At 46.9% G+C, this 18805-nt stretch overlaps 1 protein-coding gene across 1 annotated transcript; it reads left to right on the top strand.

The window, feature by feature from the left end:
• The first annotated feature begins 1132 nt into the window (after positions 1-1132).
• On the top strand, positions 1133-17770 carry LOC106593002 (monocarboxylate transporter 7). Its single transcript, XM_045715846.1, has 7 exons — positions 1133-1548; positions 7624-7886; positions 10726-10869; positions 12087-12215; positions 12810-13138; positions 13216-13738; positions 14781-17770. The coding sequence occupies exons 2-7, from the start codon at positions 7640-7642 to the stop codon at positions 15077-15079; spliced, it is 1671 nt and encodes a 556-aa protein (XP_045571802.1). The 5' UTR covers positions 1133-1548; positions 7624-7639; the 3' UTR covers positions 15080-17770.
• The last annotated feature ends 1035 nt before the right edge of the window (positions 17771-18805 follow it).

Genomic DNA, 18805 nt, shown 5'->3' with positions numbered 1-18805 from the left:
TATATGATGCCATTGCTAATACTGACTCAAATCACACAATCAATAGTCTATTTTACAGTACATCGGAATTTGAGGATTCCCACATTAAATACAGTATGTTTGGAATGAACCTAGCCTAGAGAACTAGGCTATAGGGTACACAGTGGACTTTTAGCGATAGTCTATAATCTATCCTGGTTGTGGCTCACTGCAACGTCATCTGAGGACAAGACAAAGGTCGTCACTAGTTAACACAATCACAGAGTCATAAACCCCGCCTATTTCTACAATGTATCTTTTTAAAATCTGATGTAAAAACCTAACCCTAATCTTAACCCAAACATTAACCACACAGCTAACGTTATGCCTAACCTAATCTTAAATTAAGACCAAAAATGGCTGTGGTAACTAGTGACAAGCTAAGAATGGGGTCTCTAACCTATAATACTGGGGTGGGGCCTATGAAGACCCACTACCTACATTCACACAGGACGGAACATCTATACACGTGCCTTGTTGGAGAATTACCCTCATCCCTAGCTATTTCATATCGATTTCTGTTAGCAAAACACCGGTTAGATAAGGTTGTTATTGCGATATTAAATGTTGTATAAGTGAGTGTTGTTGGCTCAGAACTGGAATAAACCTGTTCCACCCAGACAGGGAGTCTCTGGCTACATGTGCGCTCCTGGAAAGGCTATTTCATCAGTCTGCTCTCCGAAGAGCGCGCTCTCGACAAAAACCCCAGAGTAGGCTACGTCACTGGAGTGAAGGCGCTACCAAAACAGGCATTGGCTACCAGTAAAAATACATAGAACCGCAATTCATTAATTTGCCTAAAATGTAATGCGTGTTACTCTGTTTTTTTATTCATACAATAATAAGAGAGATAAGGATATAATTTATCTGTCTTCAATTTCAATTTAAGGGGCTTTATTGACATTGGAAACATATGTTGACATTGCCAAAGCAAGTGAAGTAGATAATAGTATTATAATATACATCCAGTAGACTACTTTTGTCCACGTAGGCGTAGGCCTACAGACTACTTCACAGATCTAATGGTATTGAAGTGTGATAACGCTCAGTGTCATGGAAGCATAACGCAGGGCTGCGCGCTCTTGAGAAAAAGGCTACAGCAGTATTTGCGCGCCCCCGCTTGAAGACCGGCTCGAGCCGGTAGGCTATAAAGAGCTGACAAAACGGTAAGGAAATAAGGAAACGGTTGATTTACTTAACAGAAGAAACAGATGTGTTTTAGGCCTTGAAGAAAGAGAGGACAGATACAGTAACCAGGGAAACATAATCATCTATGATTCTCCTTGTGGATCGGACAAGAGGACATTTTTACATCAGGCTTAAAAAGATGTTGCTTTAGTCCTGGACATCTATTCGTCTGGTCGGAAGCGGAAGAGACAGAGCTGGTAGACTAACGTTATAGGGAGAACATAGAAAGAACATACCGATAAACTAGCTGCTCATTTTGCCATTAAAACCTGTTCATTATATTCGACAGTCGACTATTCTGTGTCGATTATTTTTCTGACTAGACTGATCGTCGCTCTGTTGGTAAGTATTTTATATTTCAACGTGAACTCACTCACCCTATGTAAACAACTCACTCACCCTATGTGAACAACACACTCACCCTATGTGAACAACTCACTCACCCTATGTGAACAACTCACTCACCCTATGTGAACAACTCACTCACACTATGTGAACAACACACTCACCCTATGTGAACAACTCACTCACCCTATGTGAACAACACACTCACCCTATGTGAACAACTCACTCACACTATGTGAACAACACACTCACCCTATGTGAACAACTCACTCACCCTATGTGAACAACTCACTCACCCTATGTGAACAACTCACTCACCCTATGTGAACAACACACTCACCCTATGTGAACAACTCACTTACCCTATGTGAACAACTCACTCATCCTATGTGAACAACTCACTCACCCTATGTGAACAACTCACTCACCCTATGTGAACAACTCACTCACCCTATGTGAACAACTCACTCACCCTATGTGAACAACTCACTCATCCTATGTGAACAACTCACTCACCCTATGTGAACAACTCACTCACCCTATGTGAACAACTCACTCACCCTATGTGGCCAACTCACTCACCCTATGTGAACAACTCACTCACCCTATGTGAACAACTCACTCACCCTATGTGAACAACACACTCACCCTATGTGAACAACTCACTCACCCTATGTGAACAACTCACTCACCCTATGTGAACAACACACTCACCCTATGTGAACAACTCACTCACCCTATGTGAACAACTCACTCACCCTATGTGAACAACTCACTCACCCTATGTGAACAACACACTCACCCTATGTGAACAACACACTCACCCTATGTGAACAACTCACTCACCCTATGTGAACAACTCACTCACCCTATGTGAACAACTCACTCACCCTATGTGAACAACTCACTCACCCTATGTGAACAACTCACTTACCCTATGTGAACAACTCACTCATCCTATGTGAACAACTCACTCACCCTATGTGAACAACTCACTCACCCTATGTGAACAACTCACTCACCCTATGTGAACAACTCACTCACCCTATGTGAACAACTCACTCACCCTATGTGAACAACTCACTCACCCTACGTGAACAACTCACTCACCCTATGTGAACAACTCACTCACCCTATCACTCACCCTATGTGAACAACTCACTCACCCTATGTGAACAACACACTCACCCTATGTGAACAACTCACTCACCCTATGTGAACAACTCACTCACCCTATGTGAACAACTCACTCACCCTATGTGAACAACTCACTCACCCTATGTGAACAACTCACTCACCCTATGTGAACAACTCACTCACCCTATGTGAACAACTCACTCACCCTATGTGAACAACTCACTCACCCTATGTGGCCAACTCACTCAGCTGCCAAGCAAGCTGTGATGCTCACTCAGTTGGTAGAGCATGGTGTTTGCAATGCCAGGGTTGTGGGTTTGATTCCCACAGGGGACCAGTATGGAAAAAAAAAAAATGTATGAAATGTATGCATTCACTACTGTAAGTCGCTCTGGATAAGAGCGTCTGCTAAATGACTAAAATGTAAATGTAAGGCCAGAGTGTTGCTTAGTGATGACTTACCAGTAGTAGCCTAGGGGTTTTCAAACTGGGGTCTGTGACCCTATGGGTCCACGGAGGTACTGCAGGGCTTCCGCGTTGTTGTTTTCTTAATAAATATTTTGGGGGATTTTTTTAGGTGAAAAATAATTACTTTATGAATATTGCTAGCTGCAACAGAATACCATAATGGATACCATTTGTATGTCTTTGCGTCCAGTATAAAGGAAGTTATAGGTGGTTTTATGAGCCAATGCTAACTGAGCCAATGCTAACTAGCGTTAGCACAATGACTGGAAGACTACAGGAACATTTAGAGTGCTAGCTGTTACTGTTCATCTGACACGAATTGGAGCTAATTACAGGTTTTTTTCTGTATAGAAAATTCTTAGTTGGGCCATCCAAGTGGACATTTTCGGGGATGAAAAAAAAGTTTGTGTCAAAAACTATCAATCTTAACATAATCACTAGTTAACTACACATGGTTGATGATATTACTAGGTTATCTAACGTGTCCTGCGTTGCATATAATCGATGCGGTGCCTGTTAATTTATCATCGAATCACAGCCTACTTCGACAAACGGGTGATGATTTAACAAGCGCATTTGCAAAAAAAGCGCTGTCGTTGCACAAATGTACCAGACCATAAACATCAATGCCTTTCTTTAAAATCAATACACAAGTATATATTTTTAAACCTGCATATTTAGTTAATATTGCCTGCTAACATGAAATTGTGTCACATCTCTAGCGTTCATTGCATGCAGAGTCAGGGTATATGCAACAGTTTGGGCCGCCTGGCTTGTTGCGAACTAATTTGCCAGAATGTTACGTAATTATGACATAACATTGAAGGTTGTGCAATGTAACAGGAATATTTAGACTTAGGGATGCCACCCGTTAGATAAAATATGGAACGGTTCCTTATTTCACTGAAAGAAAAAACGTTTTGTTTTCGAGATGATAGTTTCCGGATTCGACCATATTAATGACCTAAGGCTCGTATTTCTGTGTGTTTATTATATTATAATTAAGTCTATGATTTGATAGAGCAGTCTGACTGAGCGGTGGTAGGCACCAGCAGGCTCGTAAGCATTCATTCAAACAGCACGTTTGTGCGTTTTGCCAGCAGCTCTTCGCAATGCATTGCGCTGTTTATGACTTCAAGCCTATCAACTCCCAAGATTAGGCTAGTGTAACCCATGTGAAATGGCTAGCTAGTTAGCGGGGTGCGCGCTAATAGTGTTTCAAACGTCACTCGCTCTGAGACTTGGAGTAGTTGTTCCCCGTGCTCTGTATGGGTAACGCTGCTTCGAGGGTGGCTGTTGTCGATGTGTTCCTGGTTCGAGGCCAGGTAGGAGCGAGGAGAGGGATGGAAGCTATACTGTTACACTGGCAATACTAAAGTGCCTATAAGAACATCCAATAGTCAAAGGTATATGAAATACAAATCGTATAGAGAGAAATAGTCCTATAATTCCTATAATAACTACAACCTAAAACTTCTTACCTGGGAATATTGAAGACTCATGTTAAAAGGAACCACCAGCTTTCATATGTTTTCATGTTCTGAGCAAGGAACTTAAACGTTAGCTTTCTTACATGCACATATTGCACTTTTACTTTCTTCTCCAACACTTTGTTTTTGCATTATTTAAACCAAATTGAACATGTTTCATTATTTATTTGAGGCTAAATTGATTTTATTGATGTATTATATTAAGTTAAAATAAGTGTTCAGTATTGTTGTAATTGTCATTATTAACCGGTATCGGCTTTTTTTTGGGGGCCCTCCAATAATCGGTATCGGTATCGGCGTTGAAAAAAATCATAATCGGTCGACCTCTAACTTGGTCAGTCTATTTCATGGAAAGAGCAGGTGTTCTTAATGTTTTTTTACACTCAATATACACACACACTATTTTCTACATTGTAGAATAACTGTGAAGACATAAAATCTATGAAATAACATATGGAATCATGTAGTAACCAAAAAAGTGTTAAACAAATCATCATATATACTGCTCAAAAAAATAAAGGGAACACTTAAACAACACAATGTAACTCCAAGTCAATCACACTTCTGTGAAATCAAACTGTCCACTTAGGAAGCAACACTGATTGACAATACATTTCACATGCTGTTGTGCAAATGGAATAGACAACAGGTGGAAATTATAGGCAATAAGCAAGACACCCCCAATAAAGGAGTGGTTCTGCAGGTGGAGACCACAGACCACTTCTCAGTTCCTATGCTTCCTGGTTGATGTTTTGGTCACTTTTGAATGCTGGCGGTGCTTTCACTCTAGTGGTAGCATGAGACGAAGTCTACAACCCACACAAGTGGCTCAGGTAGTGCAGCTCATCCAGGATGGCACATCAATGCGAGCTGTGGCAAGAAGGTTTGCTGTGTCTGTCAGCGTAGTGTCCAGAGCATGGAGGCGCTACCAGGAGACAGGCTAGTACATCAGGAGACGTGGAGGAGGCCGTAGGAGGGCAACAACCCAGCAGCAGGACCGTTACCTCCGCCTTTGTGCAAGGAGGAGCAGGAGGAGCACTGCCAGAGCCCTGCAAAATGACCTCCAGCAGGCCACAAATGTGCATGTGTCTGCTCAAACGGTCAGAAACAGACTCCATGAGGGTGGTATGAGGGCCCAACGTCCACAGGTGGGGGTTGTGCTTACAGCCCAACACAGTGCAGGACGTTTGGCATTTGCCAGAGAACACCAGATGAAAGCAGGTTCACACTGAACACAGTGACAGACGTGACAGAGTCTGGAGACACCGTGGAGAACGTTCTGCTGCCTGCAACATCCTCCAGCATGACCCGTTTGGCAGTGGGTCAGTCATGGTGTGGGGTGGCATTTCTTTGGGGGGCCGCACAGCCCTCGCCAGAGGTAGCCTGACTGCCATTAGGTACCGAGATGAGATCCTCAGACCCCTTGTGAGACCATATGCTGGTGCGGTTGGCCCTGGGTTCCTCCTAATGCAAGACAATGCTAGACCTCATGTGGCTGGAGTGTGTCAGCAGTTCCTGCAAGAGGAAGGCATTGATGCTATGGACTGGCCCGCCCGTTCCCCAGACCTGAATCCAATTGAGCACATCTGGGACATCATGTCTCGCTCCATCCACCAACGCCACGTTGCACCACAGACTGTCCAGAAGTTGGCGGATGCTTTAGTCCAGGTCTGGGAGGAGATCCCTCAGGAGACCATCCGCCACCTTATCAGGAGCATGCCCAGGCGTTGTACGGAGGTCATACAGGCACGTGGAGGCCACACACACCACTGAGCCTCATTTTGACTTGTTTTAAGGACATTACATCAAAGTTGGATCAGACTGTAGTGTGGTTTTCCACTTTAATTTTGAGTGTGACTCCAAATCCAGACCTCCATGGGTTGATAAATTGGATTTCCATTGATTATTTTTGTGTGATTTTGTTGTCAGCACATTCAACTATGTAAAGAAAAAAGTATTTAATAAGATTATTTCTTTCATTCAGATCTAGGATGTGTTGTTTAAGTGTTCCCTTTATTTTTTTGAGCAGTGTATTTTAGATTTTAGATTCTTCAAAGTAGCCACCCTTTGCCTTGATGACAGCGTTGCACACTCTTTGCATTCTCTTAACCAGCTTCATGAGGTAGTTACCTTGAAGGCTTTTCCAACAGTCTTGAAGGAGTTCCCACATATGCTGAGCACTTGTTGGCTGCTTTTCCTTCACTCTGCGGTCCAATTCATCCCAAACCATCTCAATTGGGTTGAGGTTGGGTGATTGTGGAGGCCAGGTCATCTGATGCAGCACTCCATCACTCTCCTTTTTGGTCAAATAGCCCTTACACAGCGTGGAGATGTGTTGGGTCATTGTCCTGTTGAAAAACAAATGATAATCCCGTTAAGTGCAAACCAGATGGGATGGCGTGTTGCTGCAGAATGCTGTGGTAGCCATGCTCGTTAAGTGTGCCTTGAATTCTAAATAAATCACAGACAGTGTCACCAGCTCCCCCACACCATCACACCTCCTCCTCCATGCTTCACGGTGGGAACCACCCATGCAGAGATCATCCGTTCACTTGCTCTGCGTCTCACAAAGACGAGGCAGTTGGAACCAAAAATCTAAAATTTGGACTCATCAGGCCAAAGGACAGATTTCCACCGGTCTAATGTCCATTGCTTGTGTTTATTGGCCCAAGCAAGTGTCTTCTTCTTATTGGTGTCCTTTAATAGTGGTTTCTTTGCAGCAATTTGACCATGAAGGCCTGATTCACACAGTCTCCTCTGAAAAGTTGATGTTGAGATGTGTCTGTTTTCTGAGGTGAAGTTAATTGCCGATTTCTGAGGCTGGTAACTGTAATGAACTTATCCTCTGCAGCAGAGGGAACTCTGGGTCTTCCTTTCCTGTGTCGGTCCTCATGAGAGCCAGTTTCATCATAGCGCTTGACTACACTTGAAGAAACTTTAAAAGTTCCCTGATTGACACTCTGTCCCTCTCTCCCAGGTGCTCAGACCCAGCCATGCGGGGGTTAAAGTCAGCGGTGCGGGGGTCCGGGGGGTGCAGGGGTCCATGTGTGTACGAGGCGGTGCCAGACGGAGGCTGGGGCTGGGCGGTGGCCGTGGCCTTCTTCTTCGTTGAGGTGTTTACTTACGGGACCATCAAGTCTCTGGGGGTGTTCCTCGAGGACCTCATGACAGAGTTTGGGGAGAGCAACAGCAGAGTATCCTGGGTCATCGCAATCTGCGTCTTCATCCTCACATTCACAGGTGGGTCAGAGAGAGCATCTTCACAGGTGGGTCAGAGAGAGCATCTTCAGCTTCACAGGTGGGTCAGAGAGAGCATCTTAATCATCCTTACCTTCACAGGTGGTTCAGAAAGAGCCTCTTAATCATCCTCACCTTCACAGGTGGTTCAGAGAGAGCCTCTTAATCATCCTCACCTTCACAGGTGGTTCAGAGAGAGCCTCTTAAATGATCCTCACCTTCACAGGTGGTTCAGAGAGAGCCTCTTAGTCATCCTCACCTTCACAGGTGGTTCAGAGAGAGCCTCTTAGTCATCCTCACCTTCACAGGTGGTTCAGAGAGAGCCTCTTAGTCATCCTCACCTTCACAGGTGGTTCAGAGAGAGCCTCTTAGTCATCCTCATCATTACCTTCACAGGTGGAGCCTCTTTATCATCGTCTTCATAGGTCTAGGATCAGGGTAGCAGTGCTGATCTAGGAATAGTTTTGCCTTTTAGATCATAATGGATCAGATTTTTATGGACAGGGGTCCTGATCCCAGATCAGCGCTCGTATAAGAGGCTTTATGAATATGGGCCAGTAAAGTTGTGTGAACAGTATTTAGACACAGAATCTGTCCTACTCACTGAACTGTGTCAATCAACTACTTCATTAAATAGTGTATAAGGTAAATGAAAAACATGTCTGTAGTAAAACTAACAATCCTCTCTAACCCCTCTCTCCTCTTCCCCCTCTCCCCCTTTCTCCTCTTCCCCCTCTCCCCCTTTCTCCTCTTCCCCCTCTCTCCCTTTCCCTCTCCTCTTCCCCCTCTCCCTCTCCCTCTCCTCTTCCCCCTCTCTCCCTCTCCCTCTCCTCTTCCCCCTCTCTCCCTCTCCCTCTCCTCTTCCCCCTCTCTCCCTCTCCCTCTCCTCTTCCCCCTCTCCCCCTTTCTCCTCTTCCCCTTCTCTCCCCCTCTCTCCTCTTCCCCTCTCTCTTTCTCCCCCTCTCTCCTCTTCCCCCTCTCTCTCTCTCTTCCCCCTCTCTCCCCTTCTCCTCTTCCCCCTCTCTCCCTTTCTCCCCTCTCTCCTCTTCCCCTCTCTCCTCTTCCCCCTCTCTCCCTCTCCCTCTCCTCTTCCCCCTCTCCCTCTCCTCTTCCCCCTCTCTCCCTCTCCTCTTCCCCCTCTCTCCCTCTCCTCTTCCCCCTCTCTCCCTCTCTCCTCTTCCCCCCTCTCTCCTCTTCTCCCTCTCTCCCCCTTTCTCCTCTTCCCCTTCTCTCCCCCTCTCTCCTCTTTCTCCTCTCTCTTTCTCCCCCTCTCTCCTCTTCCCCCTCTCTCCCCTCTCTCCTCTTCCCCCTCTCTCCCCTTCTCCTCTTCCCTCTCTCCTCTTCCCCCTCTCTCCCTCTCCCTCTCCTCTCCTCTTCCTCTCTCTCCCTCTCCCTCTCCTCTTCCCCCTCTCTCCCTCTCCCTCTTCTCTTCCCTCTCTCTCCCTCCCTCTTCCCCCTCTCTCCCTCTCTCCTCTTCCCCCTCTCTTCTCTTCCCTCTCTCCCCTTTCTCCTCTTCCCCTTCTCTCCCCCTCTCTCCTCTTCCCCCTCTCTCTTTCTCCCCCCTCTCTCCTCTTCCCCTCTCTCTCTCTCTCTCTCCCCTCTCTCCTCTCCCCCTCTCTCCCCCTCACTCCTCTTCCCCCTCTCTCTCTCTCTCTTCCCCCTCTCTCCTCTCCCCTCTCTCCTCTTCCCCCTCTCTCCCCCTCTCTCCTCTTCCCCCTCTCTCTCTCTCTCTTTCCCCCTCTCTCCTCTTCCCCCTCTCTCCCTCTCTCCTCTTCCCCCTCTCTCCCTCTCTCCTCTTCCCCCTCTCTCCTCTTCTCCCTCTCTCCCCCTTTCTCCTCTTCCCCTTCTCTCCCCCTCTCTCCTCTTTCTCCTCTCTCTTTCTCCCCCTCTCTCCTCTTCCCCCTCTCTCCCCTCTCTCCTCTTCCCCCTCTCTCCCCTTCTCCTCTTCCCCTCTCTCCTCTTCCCCCTCTCTCCCTCTCCCTCTCTCTCCTCTTCCCTCTCTCTCCCTCTCCCTCTCCTCTTCCCCCTCTCTCCCTCTCCCTCTTCTCTTCCCTCTCTCTCCCTCCCCTCTTCCCCCTCTCTCCCTCTCTCCTCTTCCCCCTCTCTTCTCTTCTCCCTCTCTCCCCTTTCTCCTCTTCCCCTTCTCTCTCCTCTTCCCCCCTCTCTCTTTCTCCCCCTCACTCCTCTTCCCCCTCTCTCTCTCTCTCTTTCTCCCCTCTCTCCTCTTCCCCCTCTCTCCTCTTCCCCCTCTCTCCCCCTCACTCCTCTTCCCCCTCTCTCTCTCTCTTTCCCCCCTCTCTCCTCTTCCCCCTCTCCCCTCTCTCCTCTTCCCCTCTCTCTCTCTCCTCTCTCTTCCCCCTCTCTCTCTCTCCCCTCTCTCTCCCCCTCCTCCTCTTCCCCCTCTCTCCCTCTCTCTCTCCTCTTCCCCTCTCTCCCTCTCCTCTCCCCTCTCTCTCTCTCTTCTCCCTCTCTCTCCTCTCTCTCCTCTTCCCCCTCTCTCTCTCTCCCTCTCCTCCTCTTCCCCCTCTCTCTTTCTCCTCTCCTCTCTCCCTCTCTCTCTCTCTTCTCCCCCTCTCTCCTCTTCCCCTCTCTCCTCTCCCCCCTCTCTCCCCTCACTCCTCTTCCCCCTCTCTCTCTCTCTCTTTTCCCCCTCTCTCCTCTTCCCCCTCTCTCCTCTTCCCCCTCTCTCCCCCTCACTCCTCTTCCCCCTCTCTCTCTCTCTCTTTTCCCCCTCTCTCCTCTTCCCCCTCTCTCCTCCTCACTCCTCTTCCCCCTCTCTCTCTCTCTCTTTTCCCCCTCTCTCCTCTTCCCCCTCTCTCCTCTCCCCCCTCTCTCCCTCCAGCCCCTCTGTCCACGGTGCTCAGTAACCGGTTTGGGTACCGTCCCGTAGTGATGTTGGGGGGTTTTCTGATCAGTCTGGGTACCATCAGCTCTGCTTTCGTCTCCTCCATCAACGAGATGTACGTCACCATCGGCATCGTCTCAGGTAACGATCTAACTACTTTATACACACACACACTCATTCACTCATTCACTCACTCACTCACTCACTCACTCACTCACTCACTCACACACTCACTCACTCACACACACACTCACACACTCACTCACTCACTCACTCACTCACTCACTCACTCACTCACTCACTCACTCACTCACTCACTCACTCACTCACTCACTCACTCACTCACTCACTCACTCACTCACTCACTCACTCACTCACTCACTCACTCACTCACTCACTCACTCACTCACTCACTCACTCACTCACTCACTCACTCACTCACACACCAGTACTTCATGCTTCCTGCAATGGTCTATCTTGTGATACATATGTGAAATTCATTAGAAACACCTTGAACATGTTAGGAGAATAATGATCTATGTTTAGCTGTTACATTCATGCTTAGAATTCCAGCTGAAAAAGATCTGAATGAAACAAGGGACTCCTAGCAGTGCATGAGGCTGATTGATGTCTGTCTCTTCCAGACCTGGCCTGTGTTTGTGGGGTAAAAACTCCCAACCCCACTGTCAAAGCTTTATTCAATTCAGATGGAAAGATATGAATGAAACGTGTGGTATCAATGTGGCCTAAACTCCCCCATCTTGAGTCTGTAGGACAGATTTGCACAACAGAAAAATCACAATTCCCCAAATTGTCCAAAATAAACCAATATTTCCTTTCAGATCCGATCCAAATAACTTTTCTTTTACAGAACGAAGCACTGCTAGCTGTCCCACTAAATAACTCTTCACCTTCCTTTAAAACAGACAGCAGCTAACTTAACAACCTCTGTCTTCTCTCTTCTTCTCTTTGTTTTTAACTGCGTCCTCTTTCAGCAGTCACCACGACAACAAGCCTGAGTGACCTATCAACCCTGACCTCTGACATCAGAGTGACCTGTCAGCCCTGACCTCTGACCTCTGACCCCTGACCTTGCTGCAGTGCCAGTGGCTGTCACACCCCTCTGTGTGTCCTGTGCTGGACCAATGATGTGTATATATCTAAGACATGGACTGAAACGTGAAACCGTCAACAGCATTTTGCACAGTGACTGTATTCACTTTGTAAACGTTATTTGACATGATCTTGATGACAAGGTACTCTTGTAATCGTGTTTTCATGTTGTTTGGTTTTATGTTAATCATGTGATTTCCAGATTGCGTGAACAATAATGTGTTGCCATTTTCTAATGTGTCCAGGTCTGGGGTACTGCCTGACCTTCCTGCCCACCGTCACCATCCTGTCTCAGTACTTCAACAGAAGGAGGTCCCTGGTCACCGCCTTGGCCTCCTCAGGGGAGTCCTTTGCCATGTTTGCCTTCGCACCAGGTACGTTGCGGTTTCATGTGTGTCCGAAATGGCACCTTATTCCCTATATAGTGCACTACTTTTGACCAGTGCCCAATGACACCCTATTCCCTATACAGTGCACTACTTTTGACCAGGGCCCAATGACACCCTATTCCCTATATAGTGCACTACTTTTGACCAGGGCCCAATGACACCCTATTCCCTATATAGTGCACTACTTTTGACCAGGGCCCAATGACACCCTATTCCCTATATAGTGCACTACTTTTGACCAGGGCCCAATGACACCCTATTCCCTATACAGTGCACTACTTTTGACCAGGGCCCAATGACACCCTATTCCCTATATAGTGCACTACTTTTGACCAGGGCCCAATGACACCCTATTCCCTATATAGTGCACTACTTTTGACCAGGGCCCATAGGGTGTAGGGTGCTATATAGGGAATAGGGCGCCATTTCAGACACAGACTAATGAATCTTAAAGGCAGATATAGTGACTGATACTGTTCTATAAATAAAACCTGAAGCATTGTGGAGGAGCGTTAAAAAACAGGACTTTTGAATGTTTCCACCAGTCATTTAAAAGCACACATCTCCTCTCCTCTGCAGCCTTCATGGCCTTGAAGGAGATCATCGGCTGGCGTCACTGCCTCATTGTCATCGGTCTCATGCAGGCCTCCGTGATTGGCTGCGGCGCTCTGCTTCGACCAATCATCATCAGGCCTGACCAGGAAGTGTCAGGGGAGGTGTCCAATAAGGAGAAGCTGTCCGTTAAGCTGCAGACGGTCTATGAGCTGGAGAATGAGGACACTCAGACCAACGTTAGCTCCGGGGAGTCTGAGGAGTCAGGGGATTCCGGGGTCACCTCTCTGTCTGCCTCCAGTGCTGACCTCCGGGCCACCACAGCCACGCAGGACCCCTCTGAGACCCGGGCCCTCGTGGAGGACCAGGGGGAGAAGAACCAGGGGGACAGGCAACCCTTGGAACCCCACAGAATCAGCTGGAGGCTGGGGAGAAAGAGCAGGGTGAGGCGGGTCCCCTTGTCCAACCCTCCAGACCTAAACTCCTAGACTTTGCGGTGTTAAAAGATGGAGCGTTCATCTGCTACTCTCTGTTTGGCCTCTTCGCCACGCTGGGGTTCTTCGCCCCGTCACTTTACATCATAGAACTCAGTAAGAGCCGCGGCGTCCACCCAGAAAAGTCGGCCTACATGCTCTCTGTAATGGCGGTGTCCGAGGTCTGCGGGCGCCTGTCCATCGGGGTCATTTTAAACAAGGTGCGGATGCGTAAGACCCAGGTGCTTCTGGGATGTGTAGTTCTGCTGTGTCTGGTGCTGCTTGCCTTCACCCTGGTGACTGAGTTCTGGGGCCTGGCAGCCTGCTGCTGTCTCTATGGCTTCCTGATGGGCACCGTGGGTTCTACACACATCCCCATGCTGGCAGAGGACGACGTGGTGGGCATAGAGAGGATGCCCTCGTCCGTGGGGGTCTATGTCTGTATCCAGAGCTTTGCTGGGCTGGCCGGACCACCGCTGGGGGGTAAGAGACCCTAGATGGTTGACTGTCTGGATCATAGTCTTCTCTATATCTCTCCATCTCTCCCTCTCTCCATCTCTCCCTCTCTCCATCTCTCCCTCTCTATATCTCTTCCTCTGTTCCTCTCTTCCTCTCTCCCTCTCTCCGTCTCTCCCTCTCTCCGTCTCTACGTCTCTTCCTCTCTACATCTCTCCCTCTCTCCATCTCTCCCTCTCTCCATCTCTCCCTCTCTCCATCTCTCCCTCTCTTCATCTCTCCCTCTCTCCATCTCTCCATCCCTCCCTCTCTTCCTCTCTCCATCTCTCCATCTCTCCATCTCTCCATCCCTCCCTCTCTACATCTCTCCATCTCTCCATCTCTCCATCTCTCCATCCCTCCCTCTCTCCATCTCTCCATCCCTCCCTCTCTCCATCTCTCCATCCCTCCCTCTCTTCCTCTCTTCGTCTCTCCCTCTCCGTCTCTTCCTCTCACCCTCTCTACATCTCTCCATCTCTCCATCTCTCCCTCTCTCCATCTCTCCATCCCTCCCTCTCTCCCTCTCTACATCTCTCCATCTCTCCCTCTCTCCATCTCTCCATCCCTCCCTCTCTCCATCCCTCCCTCTCTTCCTCTCTTCGTCTCTCCCTCTCTCCATCTCTCCATCCCTTCCTCTCTCCCTCTCTCCGTCTCTTCCTCTCCATCTCTCCGTCTCTTCCTCTCTCCATCTCTTCCTCTCCATCTCTCCCTCTCTCCCTCTCTTCCTCTCTTCCTCTCTCCATCTCTTCCTCTCCATTTCTCCGTCTCTACATCTCTCCCTCTCTCCATCTCTCCATCCCTCCCTCTCTCCCTCTCTTCCTCTCTCCATCTCTTCCTCTCCATCTCTCCGTCTCTTCGTCTCTCCATATCTCCCTCTCTGAATATCTGTCTTTGTGAATCCTTTCATTGTCTGTCTGTAATCCAACTAATCTAGAAGGTTTTGATTGCTGCTGCGCCAACCTGATGATCTTGGAGGGTCTTGGCAGATCATTAGGCGTCTCTGACGTTGCCTCCTGTGTTTTCTCCCCAGGCCTGTTGGTGGACAAGACCCAGAACTATGGCTCAGCCTTCTACTCCTGTGCTGTGGGAATGGGCCTGGGCGCCATCTTCCTCGCCATGGTGGGGCCTGCCAAGTCCGGCCTCTGCCTCCGCGGGAAGACGAGAAAACAGGAGGAGGAAGGAGAGGAGGAAGGAGAGGAGGAGAGAGGAGGAGAGGAGGAGGAGAAGGTTTCTCAGGACAGTGGATCAGCAGATTATCTAGATGTTGATCTGACTGTGGAGACCAGTCCGGCTAAATGGTCCCCAAAACAGGAGACCAACGTGGTCTGAACGCGGTCTGAACGTAGTCTGAACGTGGTCTGAACGCGGTCTGAACGTGGTCTGAACGTGGTCTGAACGCGGTCTGAACGTGGTCTGAACGTGGTCTGAACGCGGTCTGAACGTGGTCTGAACGTGGTCTGAACGCGGTCTGAACGCGGTCTGAACGCGGTCTGAACGTGGTCTGAACGCGGTCTGAACGTGGTCTGAACGTGGTCTGAACGCGGTCTGAACGCGGTCTGAACGTGGTCTGAACGCGGTCTGAACGTGGTCTGAACGTGGTCTGAACGCGGTCTGAACGTGGTCTGAACGTGGTCTGAACGTGGTCTGAACGTGGTCTGAACGCGGTCTGAACGCGGTCTGAACGCGGTCTGAACGTGGTCTGAACGCGGTCTGAACGTGGTCTGAACGTGGTCTGAACGCGGTCTGAACGTGGTTGAATAACTAAGACAGAACCAGGTCTCCTTTGGAAAAACAAGTCTTCTGAACTCAATGGGACGACCTGGTTAAATAAAGGTTCAATTAAAAAATACATGACAGCATTTAGCCGACCGCTGCCAAACTGACCGACCAAGGAGAACCTCGACCGCTAGAAACTCACAGGTGGTTAGAATGGAGAAGAAACACCCAACCATCTAGCAAATAAGAGAACACACACTGTCAACATGCTACTGAGAGACTGTGCTGGACAAACACCTCTGTGGTGCAGAATGTATACACACACACACACACACTGTAACATGCTACTGAGAGACTGCTGGACAAACACCTCTGTGGTGCAGAATGTATACACACACACACACACTGTAACATGCTACTGAGAGACTGTGCTGGACAAACACCTCTGTGGTGCAGAATGTATACACACACACACACTGTAACATGCTACTGAGAGACTGTGCTGGACAAACACCTCTGTGGTGCAGAATGTATACACACACACACACTGTCAACATGCTACTGAGAGACTGTGCTGGACAAACACCTCTGTGGTGCAGAATGTATACACACACAAACACACACACACAGCTTTGACCTGTTTACCCTCTCAGATGTCATTCACACACTTGCATTGCAGCGAACAACTGTCTAAGGGGCATTCCTATTGACCAAGTCTCTCTCCTCAGAGTCAACCAAACTCCATGCATGGCTGAGACGCAGGCTTTTAACATGATTACTGCTCTGTCAGAAGTTGATATAACCATGATATGACCTCTCTGTTCATAGTTATAACCATGATATGACCTCTCTGTTCATAGTTATAACCATGATATGACCTCTCTGTTCATAGTTATAACCATGATATGACCTTTCTGTTCATAGTTATAACCATGACATGACCTCTCTGTTCATAGTTATAACCATGATATGACCTCTCTGTTCATAGTTATAACCATGATATGACCTTTCTGTTCATAGTTATAACCATGATATGACCTCTCTGTTCATAGTTATAACCATGATATGACCTCTCTGTTCATAGTTATAACCATGATATGACCTTTCTGCTCATAGTTATAACCATGATATGACCCCTCTGTTCATAGTTATAACCATGATATGACCTCTGTTCATAGTTATAACCATGACATGACCTCTGTTCATAGTTATAACCATGATATGACCTCTGTTCATAGTTATAACCATGATATGACCTCTCTGTTCATAGTTATAACCATGACATGACCTTTCTGTTCATAGTTATAACCATGATATGACCTCTGTTCATAGTTATAACCATGACATGACCTCTCTGTTCATAGTTATAACCATGACATGACCTCACTGTTCAGTTCTAACCATGATGACTGTTTCTCTGTCTCAACCCCTCAGTTGATGCCAAAGGTCTGGTAGTAACAGGCCAAGTCCTGTCTTCATATTGATTACTATTATTATGGTTGAATCTGAATGACTACTGTTATCCAAACATAATACCACCACAGTATTCTACACAGTACTGTTATCCCAAAACAATACTACCACAGTATTCTACACAGTACTGTTATCCCAAAACAATACTACCACAGTATTCTACACAGTACTGTTATCCCAAAACAATACTACCACAGTATTCTACACAGCCTGTACACAATGTTTTTCTCAAAAGTCTACTTCATGTACCTATGTAATGTATAAATGTGATATAGAAGTACCAAATAAGGCTATAGGCTATATTAATATGTATGGATAACAGTGGGCTATAGGTGAAACTAAGACGTATGGATTACAGTGTGAATGACTAGCTGTTTCAATTCTGTGGATCACTACTTTACCTGTCAGTCAATCAAACAAACAATCAAAGCTTTTATTTATATTGTGTTTATTTAAAAATATATATAAATGCATTTGAAGTGCTTGCAGCAAGCCAAGGCCACAGTGACAAGACAAAACTTCCTAGGTAGGTAGTGGTGGAGATTTGACTACAAAAGAGTTGATTCCTCGATCGTCGACTCCAAAACATCCTGGAGTCTTTCACCACTATATAGGTAAAGACCTGGAGACAAGGAGAGGGACCGATCTTCCTCAGACTGGCCTAAATGCCCTACCCAACGACTCTCAGTCACTCAGACCTCTTGCACTGAGATGCAGGGTCTTAGACCACAGGGCCACTGGGGAGTTCTATCATCTCTGCTGTAATACTCACTGCTGATCAGCTTTTTTAATTGATTAAATTGATTTGTTTATAACAAATGAACATTTGAACACGTGTCCATGTATTCATTCTATTGAAGGAGGCATATATACAGCGCATTCAGAAAGTATTCACACCCCTTTCCCTTTTCCCACATTTTGTTACATTACAGCCTTATTCTAAAATTGATTCAATATATATTTTTTAATTACACACAATACCTTATAATGACAAAGCGAAAACAGGTTTTTAGACATTTTTGCTAATATATTAAGAATAAAAACAAATACCTGTAAATACATTTACATAAGTATTCAGACCTTTTGCTAAGATACTTGAAATTGAGCTCAGGTGCATCCTGTTTCCATTGATCATCCTTGAGATGTTTCTACAACTTGATTGGAGTCCAGCTGTGGTAAATTCAATTGATTGGACATGATTTGGAAAGGCACACACCTGTGTATATAAAGACTGCCAAGATTGAACTCTTTGGCCCGAATGCCAAGCGTCATGTGTGGAGGAAACCTGGCACCATACCTACGGTGAAGCATGGTGGTGGCAGCATCATGATGTGGGGATGTTTTTCAGCGGCATGAACTGGGAGACTAGTCAGGATCAAGGGAAAGATGAACGGAGCAAAGTACAGAGATCCTTGATGAAAACCTGCTCCAGAGCACTCAGGACCTCAGACTGGGTGGTAGGTTCATCTTTCAACAGGACAATGACCCTAAACACACAGACAAAAAATGCAGGAGTGGCTTCGGGACAAGTCGCAATTTCAAGTATCAGAGCAAAGGGTCTGAATACTTATGTAAATAAGGTATTTATGTTTTTTATTCTTAAAACATTTGCAAAAATTTCTAAAAACCTGTTTTTGCTTTGTCATTATGGGGTATGGTGTGTAGATTGTGTGTTAAACACAAATATTTAATCAATTTTAGAATAAGGCTGTAACGTAACAAAATGTGAAAAAAGTCAAGGGGTCTGAATAATTTCAGAATGCACTGTACTTACTGGACGAGAGAAAGACATCAAGAGAGAGAGAAAGAGAGAGTGTCTGTCAGTGTTGAAGCTGAAGGTTAATGTATGTATCTCGGTGTTGATGA

Source organism: Salmo salar, chromosome ssa03 (genome assembly GCF_905237065.1).
Source record: "Salmo salar chromosome ssa03, Ssal_v3.1, whole genome shotgun sequence".
Classification (NCBI taxonomy): domain Eukaryota; kingdom Metazoa; phylum Chordata; class Actinopteri; order Salmoniformes; family Salmonidae; genus Salmo; species Salmo salar.
This window is presented reverse-complemented; position numbering and strand designations above follow the sequence as displayed.

Coding starts and splice junctions, on each gene's coding strand:
- LOC106593002 (XM_045715846.1), top strand. CDS start 7,640: ATGCGGGGGTTAAAGTCAGCGGTGCGGGGGTCCGGGGGGTGCAGGGGT. Junction 10,870..12,086: donor CACCATCGGCATCGTCTCAG/GTAACGATCTAA, acceptor TAATGTGTCCAG/GTCTGGGGTACTGCCTGACC. Junction 13,139..13,215: donor CCTCTGAGACCCGGGCCCTC/GTGGAGGACCAG, acceptor GAGGCTGGGGAG/AAAGAGCAGGGTGAGGCGGG.